Source organism: Peromyscus maniculatus, chromosome 22, assembly GCF_049852395.1.
Source record: "Peromyscus maniculatus bairdii isolate BWxNUB_F1_BW_parent chromosome 22, HU_Pman_BW_mat_3.1, whole genome shotgun sequence".
In the NCBI taxonomy this organism is placed as follows: Eukaryota; Metazoa; Chordata; class Mammalia; order Rodentia; family Cricetidae; genus Peromyscus; species Peromyscus maniculatus.
In genome coordinates this window covers 20056100-20070156 of record NC_134873.1, presented here as the reverse complement: position 1 = coordinate 20070156, position 14057 = coordinate 20056100, and the positions used below count along the sequence as shown (strand labels likewise).

Below are 14057 nucleotides of genomic sequence, written 5' to 3'. Positions count from 1 at the left end.
AGCCAGTAAGCGCAAGGGTTTTGCTGCAAGGGTTTCTGGGAGTTGTAGTTCCCGTGAAACCACCCCCGGTTAGATCCTCACACTCGGTCTCAAGCGCTTCAACCTCTTCTCCCAAGCACGTCTCATTCATTCTCTTAGAGGATGGTTGGTAAGAAGGAATCGGAGCCCTAGAGTCAACATGGGTCAGTCGGTTTTAGTTTGGGAGAGGGGAGTCAGGGACTTCCCATTTAAAATCCCATAAACTATCGCTCCCAAAATGTAAATAGCACCCATTCCTCTGGAGCCGCTTCCTAGGCCTGCCCAAGTGGCAGATCTGTTCTACCCCTAATCTAAAAGTACCTGCCCAAGGCCATAGCCAATAGGGTTGGAGGTCTCAAGCTTCTGTAGCCACGAAGACTCTAGGCCACGCCCGCGGGGTTTTTCAGATCCCGACCCCGCACAGTATCCTACACCATCTTTCCTGAGCGCCAACTTCAGGCCTCTTATGGATGCTAACAACCGCATCTGCGACTTCGCCACCTGGAAGAGGGGAGTGGAGAAACCACGGAAAACGCCTCACGTTCCAACTCTGGGCCTTTGAATAGGACTTTCTCTCTTACTTAACCTCTTCCCAGGCGTCTCTTGTCAGAATCAACATGTCGATTTTTTTTTTGCAACGGTGTAGGAAGGATAAGGAGACAGTCTTAAAGTGTCCTTCAGCCTTCAAGCAAATGCTACCTCCTCCCGATATATCTTCCTATGGGCTGTGGATGTAGCCTCAATTAGCTTAGCGTGTGTGAAGAGGCCCTGATTTCCCAGGGTTCGATTCCCAGCACCACGGAGGCAGAGGATAATACGGCAAGGACTAAAGTATCTTTCTAGATTCCTGTCTGTTTTGGATAGAGGTAAAGGAATTCATTCGTTCCTTCTGCAGCACTCGACACTCCAGGCTGTAGCTGTATTCTCAGCTAGGACCCGCAGCACAGCGATCCTGCTTTTTGATTCAATTGGAATCTCCAGGGAGCAGTCCTCTGCCTTGAAAAGTGAGAACCTCCCACCCCCACCTTCACCCAATACAAATACCTGCCGTAGAACTTTGAGGGATAATGAGTATGGGCTTAAGGTGGCTGGGGAAAAATCATCAGGAGCTGGTTTCTTCCCTTCCCCGGCTCTGCTCCAGGAGATTCGGGAAGCCTAGCCGGGGTTAGGTATCAGTCTCGGGTGCTTCCGCTGTACTCTAAACCCCACGGCACTGAGCACATGTATTTAAAGTGTTAGTTTAATTACCAGCTTTCTCCTCCTAGTCTGTAGGACTGAGCGGACTCCCTGGAGCTTTGCACCGAGTAGGTGCTAAATAAATATGCATGGAACCGACAGATGGATGGAAGCGTGGATGCGCTAGTGCCGGCACGCCTCGTTCGCCACCCTCCTCCCTCGGCTACTGGGTTAATGGTGCTTAGTCTGGCCAGGCTCCGGAGCAGCCACGTCAGGGTCGCTTCCCCCGGGCCCCGCCCCGGCCGACCCCACCTTGTCGCGCGGCTCCACCCCGCCGCCCCCTTCCCGGCGGCTCCTCCCCGCGCAGGTCCTGACTCCAGCCGCACCTCCTCCGGCTCTGCAGTGGCGGCGAGAAGGCGAGCCGGAGCGCCTGCGGGGTCGGGCCTGAGCAGAGCCGGGGTCGGGGCAGCCGCGAGGACCCCCTGGAGGCGGGGCCTGTGGGACCGCGATGGGCGTGGAGATCGAGACCATCTCCCCGGGAGACGGTACCGGGCGACGGGGCCCGGGAGGAGGAGGAGGAGGGGTCCCGGGGCGGAGTCCGCGGGCAGAGGTCTGATTCCGAGGTGGCTCCGGGGACCTAAAACGGGGTTGGGGGTGAGGGGGTTAGATGCGGACAACAGGAGGAGACACCCCCCCACCCCGATTCTTGGGGGTTCTGGAGGACAATTCTCCACCACTCGCTTCTGCGCCCGCTCACCTTGGGGCCACAGGGGTCTGCGTCCGGCCACTGTCCGAAGCTGCGGTTTATGCCGCTTTAGCTGCAACCTCTGGATTATCTGCTGCTGCTGACTTCCCAGGTTCGAATTTCAGATCCGGTTTCCCAGTCCGACACCAGGAATGGACCCGCTTAGGGGGTCTCTGCTGCACAGGGAAACCCCTCCTAACGCGCCCCACCCTCCCCAGCCCTCTTGTCTGGCGGCCCCCAGGGCTGGGCAGCGGTAAGCTGTAGACAGAGAGCCAATTTGGGAGCCTGGCATTTCTTTGGCTGCTTTTGCTTCTTATTTCACCCTGCTGGTCCCACTCAGCCTCCCTGGTCATCTGCCCATTACCATGTCCTCCAGAGTCAAACCTCAAAATCCAGCCCTCAGACCTGCATCTTGACCTGTCCCGACAGTCCAGGATTCCTTAGTCAGCCAGTCCACAGCAGAACACATGTTCCCTAACTTTGTTCGCCCCACAAGTCTTTCTCCGGGTTCTCTGTCTGCTCTCAAGAGAACCAGCAGCGAGTTTTTTTCAACTACTTAGAAAACTGGGTGTAGACATTCAAGGAGTAGCTATTTCTAAACAAAATCTAATCCAGACCCAAAGCCGCACCCCAGATCTACAGCGTTTTAACAAGCAAACCTGCTGTTAGATATTATTGACATATTCCTCCCCAGGAAAGGCTTCTTGGTTGCAAAACGAGGGGTTCCTGGAAATACCAGCGACCGCCCAGATCACTCCTTGGGGGACAGGTTTCTCTGTCCATGCAAAGAATCTTGGTGCTAGGGTCGAGGAAGCCTGTCCCAGGCCTCGTCACCCACAGGGCCACTGAGCTGGCTCTCTGTCTTCCATTTGACTTCCACTCCCCACTTTCTTGTGTTTTTTTTTTTTTTTCACCTGTCTCCTTTTCAAATGCAGAGCTCAACAGGCCCCTTCCTCATGCCGAAAATGATTGGGAGCTGCTGCCCCCTATTTCTGCCAGCAATCTGCCCCTTTGGTGATAGAGAGGGCTATAGTGATCCACACTGGCAGATCCTCTTTCATTATAACCTCTGCACCCACAACCAGCTTCACCAAGCCACCTGCGACTTGTTAAACACACAACCTATTTAGCAACTGTTTATGGAACATGTACTGTGTGCTGGACCCCGGCACCTGGACCCCAGGGTAACAGGAGGAAATCAGTGGGCTCCTCTGGAACTGGACTCTAGGACCCTAAGGCTTTCTGTGCTTTGGGTGGGACCCAGAGCCTTATTGCATGCTAGGTAACTGCTCTACGTTGAGCTACATCCCAACTCTGGATTCCAGGCGTTTGAACATGTCTTACAAGTCATTCTATTTCCCAGACCCCTTTACTTCTCCAGACAGTCTCCTGCCCGTCCTTTGCCATCCAATTTAACTATTTCCCACGATGCTTCCTCTGGCTCCCTTTGGTGGTCTCTTAATCCAGCCTCATGGCTTTATATTCCACCCAACTTGTTTATTCAGCGTCGGCTCTGCATCTACCTTCTTGCAGTAAAAACTTGCATGTCTAATAGGCAGCTCGAGATTGCCACCCGCACAAATCTGTTCCTTTTCAGTTTTCTCATCTCCAAAAACAGCTCTACCACCTTCCAGCTACCCAAACCCCAAATTCAAGCATCGTTCTTGTTTTCCTCATCCAGCGGTGAGATGGGTGGCGGGTCCTGTCTCCATTCCACTTAGATGCCCTCATCAACCCTGCTTCCCCAATACATCTCCAGTCTATTTCACTCTCTCCTCAGAGGCCACAACCTTAATTCATACCATCATTGATTTCTTGTCTAGATTATCGCAACAGATGTCTAACCACCCATCCCACACGCAGCAGCCAGAGTGATCTTATAAAATCTTAATTCAGATTAGGTCATTCTCCTGCTTTTAAACCCTTCAGTGGTTTTCCTACTGCGCTTAGTATTAAATCCATCTCTGCAAGCTGTGTGGCGCTGTCTCTTTCACATTCCTCTGTTCCCTCCTATCCTGAAAATACAGCAGTCCCTTCCTGCTGCACGTGTGGTCTTTGAGTTGATCCCTTCCGAAAGTACCAGCTCAAAATGCCTTCCAAATTCCCTTCTCCAAAATGCCTTCCTGGCACGCCCTTTCTGAAACTGCTGGTTCACCACGTCTCTCTGCAATTCATCAGTGTGTTCGTTTTTCTTTAGAGGGCTTATGGCCATCTATCCTTATTTACGAGAGCATTGGTTGTCTCCCACCTTTAGAGTGGAAACTGGGGACATGGCTCAGTGGGTAAGAGCTCTAGCTATACCAACGTGAAGACCTGAGTTTGAATCTCCATCACTCATCTGAAAAAGCTGGGTGTGACTGCCTGAAACTCCAGCACTGGGAGAAGAGGCAGGCAGGTCCTGGGAGCTCCGTGGCATTGCTTCTGGCTCAGTGACTGGATCTCAGGGAAATAAGTTGGAGGGGGATTGAGGAAGGCACTCTACATCTTTGTCTGGCCTCTTGCTTGCAAGCTCATCTCATGGACTTGTGCACCTGTGTACACAAATGCATGCAACACACACACACACACACACACACACACACACACACAACACCCCACCACACATGACCATCCCACATACACAAAAGAAAGACTATAAACCTCAGAAGACCAGGGAGCCTGTCTTTATTGTTCTCTGCGTGTAACTCCGGCATGAGGCACTGGTCTGGCCATTATCGATTTCTTGTGAATGATTGCATTTATTCATCCTTGATGGTAATCATGACTCCATAGCACTTTGGGATTTATGTTTCTGCTTCTCTTCTTCATGAGTTCATACATTGCTCTCTGTCTCTGGAATCTACTTCAGGTCTGGCACATAGTTGGCTATTCAGGAATAGATGCTTGTAGAATAGATGAAAGTAAAAGAAGCAATAAAAAGTGATGGAGTTTTTTTTTTTAAACTAGTAAACTGGACCAATAATAGAGTTCAAATATAAACCAGAAAGGAGACATTATTACTTCTGGCTCATCCAAGGCACACAGACAGGCATCTCTGTGATAATAAGGGAAAAGTGAGTCCATCAGGGTCGTAATCAATCTTGGATGTGTCAGGTGAGTTTTTCTAATTCCCTAATCCCTTTTCTGCCTTCATATCTCCCGACAGGAAGGACATTCCCCAAGAAGGGTCAGATATGTGTGGTGCACTACACAGGTACGTCTTACTCCCTCAGCCCTGGCCCAGGCCTGCCTCTCCCAAGGCAGGGCTATCCTGTAAGCTTCTCCCCAGTGAGTCTTGTCCCTGGATGATCCTCAAAGACCAAGGCTGTTTCCTGTGACCAGTTTCACTTTCCCCTTACCCACCAAGACCATCTATGGTGCCAGCCTCCAGTTTCATTCCCCGATGGTGGGCAGGGGGGATCCTGGCCTTCCTGCTCCTGTCTGATGTTTCAAACTTATTCTGAAAGACCCTCAGATCCCCCTTTACCCTGTTTTTCTTCTTTTGTCCACACCTCTCCACTCCACTGCAGTGAGGGGGATTAGGGTGGGGCAATGCTGTCTCTGGGTGCTGGGAGAATCCAGAGGAGGGTGCGACATCTCTGTTGTCTCCTCTCGGATGCTGCGTGTTTGAAGACCCACGGACCAAGGGGCATTCTATATTCATTTATCTTATTTTATGTGTATGGGTGTTTGGGCTGCATGCATGTGTGTGTGCCACATGTGTGCCTGGTACCCCTGGAGGTAAGAAGGTGTCAGACCCCCTGGTACTGGAGTTATGGATGTTTGTGATCCACCCTGTGGGTGCTGGGAACTGAACTTGGATGCTTTGGAAAAGCAACAAGTGCTCCTCCTTCCCCACCCTCAGGAACATTCTAGATGAGTTCCTTAGGAACTTCTTGCTGGCAAGAAGACCGCTGGCAGGTGTTTGCTCCAAGAGGTGTGAGGACTCTGCCTTGTGACTCGCTTCCTAATGTGGCAAAGTCTATGGGTGACAGCCACTTAGCATACAGCAAGGCCAGCTTAATTCCTGGGACATATTCAGATGGGGCCATTTTTAGCAGTTCCCAAGGCCAGTGCGAAGCACCAGACTGGTTCTAGCAGATGACGTGGCTGTTTTTCAACAGTTGAGTCTCCAGTCACTGATGTCAGCACACCCGGGCTGTTTTATCTCCTGGTGATGTGGCCTAATTACCCTGGGGCCTCTGGAGCCTCTGACCAGGGTAATTGATTTATCTGTTCGACATGTTGTAGACAGATCATTGCTGATCAAGTTAATGAAACCAAATGTCCTTTTGCAAAGTAGATACGTGGAGTAGGCAGTGTGCATGGAACACTTTCATCAAATGGCTCTGCTTTGAGAGAAACTGTCTCAGCAAACACAGTCTGTATGAAACTTCTGGTAAACTTAAAAAAAAAAAAAGGAATATAAGCTGGCCCTGGTGGCCCACACCTATAATACCCACACTTGGGAAGTGGGGACAAGATCAAAAGCTCAAGGCGAACCTTGGCTACATGGTGAGCTTGTGTGTCTGGTGCCTGTAGAGGCCGAACGAGGACACTGAATCCTCTGAAAACTGAAAATTGCAGACAGTTGTGAGCTGCTGTGTGAGTGCTGGGAATTGAACCCAGGACCTCTGCACGAGCAGCCAGGGCTCTTAGTCCCTGAGCCGTCTCTCCAGCCCTGTCATTAATCTTTCAATAGTATCTCTTGGGCGGAAGTTCTTAATTTTTATGATGTCATGCTTATCAGTCTTCTCCTTCATGGTTACATATTTTTCTATATTCACTTCAAGAAATCTTTTACTATATTATGAAGATTTCATTTATTCATATGTTTATCATCTGGTAAAAATGCTGTTGGTGGTGGTGTGTGTTTTTCTTTTCTTATTTATTTATTTATTTATTTAGAGAGTTGAGACAGGATCCCATGTGATTCAGGTTGGCCCTGAATTTGTCTGTAATCAAGGCTTGAATTCCTGATCCTCCTGACTCCACCTGAGTGTTGGGATTACAATTGAGCACCATGGTGCCCCACTGCTCTGTAGAAACCATGAGTTAGTAGTATTTGTGGTGTTAAGAACCAAAGCGAGATCTTTGTACATACAGTGAATTACTCCACCACCATACCACATCCCTACATCCGAAGCCTGAGGTTATTATTATTTTATCTTTCATATTTAGGACTTTGGTTCATCTGGAATTGGTTTTTGTGTGTAGAGGTGGTAGAGGCTGGATTCAATTCTTTTTCCCCATGTGGATAGAGATTTGATCGAGCAATGTTAATCCCAAAAGTCATCCTTTATTTGATGTATTATAGTGGCATCTTTGTAAAAGAAGTACACATATTTATGTGGGCCCGTGTTTGGATTATGTGGCTTTGGCTGAGCTCACAGCAACAGATAACTGTTACATGGTTCCAAATAGATTCAGCTTTATGAAACCTGAAGGCATTGGGGAAATGGGAAAGCTAGTCTATAAATGGACTGTGCATGTGTGCATATTCAAGCGCGTATTTGCCCAAGTGCATGTCTGTATGAATATATGTAGGTCTGCCGATCTAAATATTTTCTCAGCATCTGCTTGGCCATCAGGGCCTCTCTCCTGAGTGTCTGTGTGTGAGTGCATGTGAGCATGCATAAGTATCTCTGTGAATTTGAATATCCTAGCAACTATGTATCTCCATGTATTTGTGTTTGATCTCTGTAGCATCCATCTGTGTGCATCTCTGGGCAGCCAGAAGGGTTTCTCCTTCGCCACATTTAGAACTCAGGGCAGGAGCCCAACCTAGTCTACCCAGAAGGGAGGTAAATAGGACTCTCTAGTACACATTCGAGTTGTAGGAATTCAAAAGTAAAATTATAGATGCTCAGGCACTTGTAAGCTGGAAAAGCCTCCTATGTTAAATGGAAAATATGAGGCCCATTTCCCCAATATCACACAGTGAGTCAGTGCCTGACTCAACTAAAAACCTTGTCTCAACTTGGTGTGGTGACTAACACCTGAGATTCAGCATTTCGAGGCCAGCTAGGGCTACATATTGAGCTCCAGGCCAGCCTGGGCTACAGAATAAGACCCGGTTGAAATAAAACAAAATCTCAAAATAATAAGAACTCCATTTCTGAACTTAACAGGCCATGTCTTCCTGTGATCCCACATTATCGTATGTGGTGGTTTAGCACCTACAAATCTTGGACTAGCCAGGCGGTGGTGGCGCATGCCTTTAATCCCAGCACTCGGGAGGCAGAGGCAGGTGTATCTCTGTAAGTTCGAGGCCAGCCTGGTCTAGAAAGCTAGTTCCAGGAAAGGTGCAAAACTACACAGAGAAACCCTGTCTCGAAAAACCAAAAAAGAAAAGAAAGAGAGAAAGAAAGAAAAAAGAAATCTTGGACTAGCATGGTAAAATCAAGTCTGGGGCTGGAGAGCTGGCTCAGCGGTTAAGAGCACCTGCTGCTCTTCCAGAGGACCTGGGTTCAATTCTCAGGACTTACACGGTGGCTCACATCCATCTGTAACTCTAGTTCCATTTTCTAGCCTCCAAGGGCAGCAGGCACTTAAAGGCTGCCCGGGCAAACACCTATACGTGTAAACTAAAATGAAAACTTAAGAAGACACGCTGGTCTTTGAGCAGGAGTGCCATAAGCAATGGAGACAGTGCAGTAGCTCTGGGTCCTTGGGCTGATGGACAGCGACAACATGTGGGTGTCAGGGAGGACTGGACTCCTGGCAGTGAGAAGGTAAAGGATGGTACAAACTGCCCGAGATCACACCTGGGGGTTCCAGGATCAAACAACTGTTTGCCCGTGAGCCGGAAGCTACTAGGGTGCCTGAGTCGCCTCACCCTTTTCACTGGAGCAGGGGATGATGGGATGGTGTGATCTTTGGCTTTGCATTCTCTGGAAGCACTTAGAACCGTAGGAAAGGACTGAACCTGAGACCAGAATGCCCGAGGATATAGCATGAAAAGTTTAGAAGGCGTAGAGGAACTTGAGAATGGTGTGCTCTGAATAGGCAGGGAGAGGAGCAGAGAGGGAGAGAGAGAGAACTTGAAGGGAGGCATCATTAGCCTCAGGCTTTTGGATTTTGCTCTGGGAGCTATTGTGTTCTAAGCAGGGAAAAGTAAATGTGATCAGAAATTGTGTTTAAAGGGGGGAAAAAATCTGTGGATGTAGCGAGTGGAAGATTGGTGAGTAGTAACATCGTTTGGGAGGCTGTTCCTGTCTCCAGATGTGCTGGTGGTGGCTCTGGAGACCAGAGTGGTGGAGTAGCAGAAATTAGAAAGGTAGGTGGATTCCAAGGAGATGTAGGACTCGGTGACAGGCTGCATGTGGGGGTGAGGCGGAGAGATGGGTCCAGGTTTCCTGCCGATGGGGAGATCAAAGAGGAGAGGGTTCCCTCGGAAGAGGAATTCCGTTTAGACATGCTGAGTCCAACTGTTGGTTCACTCAAAACCACAGCTCTTTTCTACCCTCTTCTCACTTCGCCAGGAATGCTCCAGAATGGCAAGAAATTCGATTCATCCAGAGACAGAAACAAACCTTTCAAGTTCAGAATTGGCAAACAGGAAGTCATCAAAGGTTTTGAAGAAGGTGCTGCCCAGGTAGGCTGAGGATGCTCACTAACGGTTTCAGGGAGGCTGAGGATGCTCACTAAAGGGGTCTTTAAGGAGTGGTGGATTTGGGTCCTCCACTTTCCCGCTCACCCTAGCACAGACTCACACTGCCAGGACTCTACTACGGTCCGGGTGCAGCAACGCCACCTAGTGCTCACTCCTGGTTCTGCCCGTCGCCTCTTCTGTGGCTGGCACATCTGTATCTCATCCCAAGCATCTCGCCTAGGCTTGCTTGAGCGGCCTGAAAAGGCCAACAAGCTGAGTTGAGTGAGCTGAGACAGCAGAGGAGCTAGAGATGGATAAGCCAAGGAGTGCTTTGGTTTTTTTACCTTTAAACGTTTTTGAAGCTATTTCAGATATAAAAAATAGTACAGAAATAGTAGAGCCGCTATATAATTTTTCACCCAGCTTCTTCAAATGCTAACACGTATAACCACACTACAGTGATTCACCTAAAGCATTAACATCGATACAATACTAACCAGTCCACTCAAATTTTTGGAAATGTTTGAAACATTTGAAACAGTTCCTGGGGCGGGGTTGACAGTGCTGTGGTCCCAGCTCTCCTCCCTCAGTTTGCTGGGGAAATCAAGGGATGCTCCACTCCTTTGCCGCCATGCCGTGGCCTTTAGTTGCTGAATCTTAACTGATCCTGTTACAAGTGTGTTCAAAGCTGTTTATACATTCCTCTTTGACTACTTCGGAAGAGGACCAGGAACAATCATGAGCAGACACAAGTGTTCGGGCCGGGCACTAGCTGGATAACCAGTAATGTCTGATGCTTGAATGAATCTGAGACTACTTTGTGGCTGTTAACTGCCCCATAGGCGAGTTGATTTTGAGGCAGAATCTGCATGTTTAAGCTTTCAACCGGACTTTAGTGTGCCACGTATAAAATTAATCTCAGATCTGGAATTGCCCTAAGTATGGCTTGGGAAAAATGCCATCGTCACCTTCCTTTTCTCTTTTAAATCAAGCTGGGTCCTCTTTCTCCTCTCCCATCTGCCCCCCATCCCTGCTAGATGAGCTTGGGGCAGAGGGCGAAGCTGACCTGCACCCCTGATGTGGCATACGGAGCTACTGGCCACCCTGGAGTCATCCCTCCCAATGCCACCCTCATCTTTGACGTGGAGCTGCTCAACTTAGAATGAAGGCAGGAAGGACCTCGAGGTGGCTGGAGACGGCTCCCGCTCTCTGTCCTAGCCTGCTCCGCCACTGGGACGGCCCCTCCTAGGGAGGGCTCTTGATCAGTGTGCTGACGTCACTGCCCCTCGACACTATCCGTTCTTCCCGCCCGCCCGCCCTGCTCTGTGTGTGTCCGCCATTTGATTGTTCCCATACATCTTTGCTTGAGGAAATTTAGTGACAGATCCAGACATTTCAGGTTGTGCGTTTTGTGTGATGCATGTGGTAGCCATTCCCGATCCGGGGACACAGACCTTGTTTGCACAACCTATATTGCCTTACCTGCACTTAAGCCAGACACACAAGGTGCTCAGACATGCGCTGTACATGGTTTCATGGAGGGACTTGAGCCAGTTAGTTACCTTTGCTGTCATTTTTCTCCTGTTGGCTGCTCACCTTAAGCAGCTCCCTCTTTGGAAATACCTGTGTAAAATAAAGGCTCCATGCTTGGCATCTTCCTGGCCATCGTGTTGTGGGAAGTTCTTTCATGACACACAAGCCGCTGCCCTTGGTGATAAAGGGGTGAAAGGGGGCTTCCTAGCAGCTAAGAGAGTGTAAGGAATAGCTACACGAGCCAACCGTTAATGCTGGACCTTGTCCTGTATCCTTTCCGTCTTATTTTGTTTTGAGACAGCGTCTCGGAGCCCCGGCTGACCCAGAACTCCTTCAGCCTCCTGACTGCAGGGATATACAGGTGCAGACCACCCAAGCCTAGCTTTCCTTTTTAAAGAAAATGATCACAAACCCTCTAAGCCACTTTGCAAATTAGCTCTTACCCTACTGAACTCACCAGCTTGGAGTCCCCTGCGTAACTAACCCGGCATCCTAGCAATCCTGAGTGAGCTTTGCTCTCCTAGGTGATCCCACAACCTCAGGTTTGCGGAGTGAGGGATGAGCTTCCCTCCCTCACCAGAAAGTGCGTCTGAGCAAATGAATGTGTTTAAGGCTTGAAACCTGACCTGCTCTGGGAAGTTACTTTTGAAAAGAACGTGTGGTTCTGAGGCTCGTTTTCATGGGCACCTCTTACTTACATCTAGATTTACTCTAGCTTACCTCGAAGTTACTTCTGAGAACAGTGTAGGTGTGTGTGCCTGCATGTGCGTGTGTATGGGCGCTTATGGAGAACAGAGAACAGCCTAGACTGCTAATCCTCAGGAGCCATCTATCTGGTTTATTTATTTGCTTATCTATTTTTTTACTTGAGACAGGATCTCACTATGTAGCCTAGGCTGGCCTTAAACTCAAACTCATAGAGATCTGTCTTTGTCTCCCAAGTGTTGGGATTAAAGATCCACGGATATACATCATGTAGCGTTCTATGTAGGATATGGGGCCACAATCTGGGCTACTTTGTATAACCTTTATATCCCGGAAGTCACAAATGAATTCCTCTGCTGAGGTTGAGGGGTTCATGAACGCAACCATGAATGGAACGGGGCTGCCTTGCTTTTATTCACCCACAGTGTGTGGAACCACAGTGGCCAAAGGATGCTGTACCCATTCCAGGGTGCCGCCTCTGGAATATCCTGCTTCCTCAACAGGATGGACAAAAATGACACCAGAAACTATTTCATGGGCCCACACAAAAGATCTGTCCATAGTTAGTACAGCCTGGTGACAAGGGACTGTAATAACAGCTACTAAGAAACCCTACTAATGTAAACACCTATTGGCTAGCACTGGAGGGATGCATAGAATTTACAGGTAAGCAGAGAAATGACTGCTTTCTCAAGTCTTTGGAAGATGATATCGAAAATTACGGCACATGCCAAAGAGTTCAGTGTCTTGAGAGGGCCACTAAAGGTTTGGTTAGCGAGAGACCAGTTGTAAGATCCTATCACTTGGGCAGGAGAGATGGCTCAGCGGTTAAGAGCACTGGCTGCTTTTCCAGAGGTCCTGAGTTCAATTCCCAGCAACCACATGGTGGCTCACAACCATCTATAATGAGATCTGGTGCCCTGTTCTGGCGGGCAGGGGTACATGCAGACAGAACACTGTATACATAATAAGTGAATAATCTTCAAAAAAAAAAAAAAAAGATCCTATCACTTGTTTTCAAACTGCTACTCAATGATTCTCATAAGTTGTTAGAACCCTGAGACTCAGCCTCACTGGAAGTAAAGCAAGTTGGACAAATCTACACAGGAGACTATGTGGGCAAAATCTGTCCATTGCACTTTCTGTCCTTTGAGACAAGAGTTCACCTGGCAGCCTAGGCTGGCCTCAAATGTATGACTCTCCTGCCTCTGCTTCTCAAGTGCTTGAAATATGAGTCACCATATCCAACTTCGTCCTTTATACTCCTTTTGGGGGAGGGGGATTTCAAGACAGGTTTTCTCTGTGTAGCTTTGGAGCCTGTCCTGGAACTCACTCTGTAGACCAGGCTGGCCTCAAATTCACATAGATCGGCCTGCCTCTGCCTCCTGAATGCTGGGATTAAAGGTGTGCGCCGCCGCCACTACCGCACGGCCATCCCTTACACTCTTAAACTTGGTTTAAAAAAATTGAACTTTAGGTGCCAGGTGCAGAAGCCAACTGAAGCCTCAGATTTAACCACGTACCTCCTGCAGAGCGCCTGAGTGTCTGTCCCAGTCTAAGTTCTTGTATCTAAATTACAGAATTCCAAACAGTCACAAGGGAATTTGTTTTCTGTAGTGCTGGGGCCAAACCCAGCCCCTGGCTCAGAAAGCCCTCTCTCATTGAGCTATACCCCCAGCCCTAGTTTTTTCTTGGTTTGTTTTTGTTTTTGAGACAGAGTTTCTCTGTGTAGCTTTGCACCTTTCCTGGAACTCGCTTTGGAGACTAGGCTGGCCTCAAACTCACAGAGATCCACCTGCCTCTGCCTCCTGAGTGCTGGGATTAAAGGCGTGTGCCACCACTGCCCGGCTCAGCCCTAGTTTTAAAACTCTTAATTCTGGGTCATGAAATTCAGCTAACAGACACATAATCCAATTGACAGTGTTCACAAGTGCTATAGAAGGAATTTTCCTGGTCATTAACACCATTAGAGGTGAGCTGGCCTGCCACGTGAAGACATCACTCTCAAGTCAGTCTGATTTTGGTTTTCCCCTGACAAAGGGGTCTTTCAGAACACCTTTTACATCTGCAAACACCTAAGCCACAGCATGCATTATGGAATTAATAAGGAAATCATAAAGGCACTTGTAAGTACAGCTATGGCCTTTTTATCTGCCCGCCCTTCTTAGAAATGGCTTTTTGCTGCCTATGCTGGCACACACCTTTAATCTCAGCACTCAGAAGGTAGAGAGAGGCAGACAGGTCTCTGAGTTCTAGGCCAGCCTGGTCTATGTAGTGGGTTCCCAGACAGCCATGGCTATTACACAG

At 48.8% G+C, this 14057-nt stretch overlaps 1 protein-coding gene across 7 annotated transcripts; it reads left to right on the top strand.

Moving 5' to 3' along the window:
• The first annotated feature begins 16 nt into the window (after nucleotides 1-16).
• Nucleotides 17-11175, top strand: Fkbp1b (FKBP prolyl isomerase 1B). Of its 7 annotated transcripts, XM_006981430.4 has the most exons (6): nucleotides 17-148; nucleotides 426-1022; nucleotides 1284-1739; nucleotides 5085-5132; nucleotides 9403-9515; nucleotides 10505-10641. In XM_006981430.4, exons 3-6 carry the CDS (start codon nucleotides 1703-1705, stop codon nucleotides 10547-10549), a joined length of 243 nt encoding a protein of 80 aa, XP_006981492.1. In that variant the 5' UTR covers nucleotides 17-148; nucleotides 426-1022; nucleotides 1284-1702; the 3' UTR covers nucleotides 10550-10641. The 7 variants fall into 7 exon arrangements, with proteins under 7 accessions (XP_006981492.1, XP_042122789.1, XP_042122788.1 ...); XM_042266855.2 differs by lacking the exon at nucleotides 1284-1739 and having other exon boundaries at nucleotides 35-148; nucleotides 914-1022; nucleotides 10550-11175; XM_076559283.1 differs by lacking the exon at nucleotides 17-148 and having other exon boundaries at nucleotides 901-1022; nucleotides 10550-11175.
• Nucleotides 11176-14057: the final 2882 nt, after the last annotated feature.

What these genes read in the sequence shown, in the direction of transcription:
- Fkbp1b (XM_042266853.2), top strand. Translation starts at nt 1,862, where the DNA reads ATGCGGACAACAGGAGGAGACACCCCCCCACCCCGATTCTTGGGGGTT. An exon ending in TGCTGCTGCTGACTTCCCAG is followed by an intron (nt 2,052 to 5,084) that starts GTTCGAATTTCA and finishes ATCTCCCGACAG; the next exon opens with GAAGGACATTCCCCAAGAAG. An exon ending in TTGAAGAAGGTGCTGCCCAG is followed by an intron (nt 9,516 to 10,549) that starts GTAGGCTGAGGA and finishes CATCCCTGCTAG; the next exon opens with ATGAGCTTGGGGCAGAGGGC.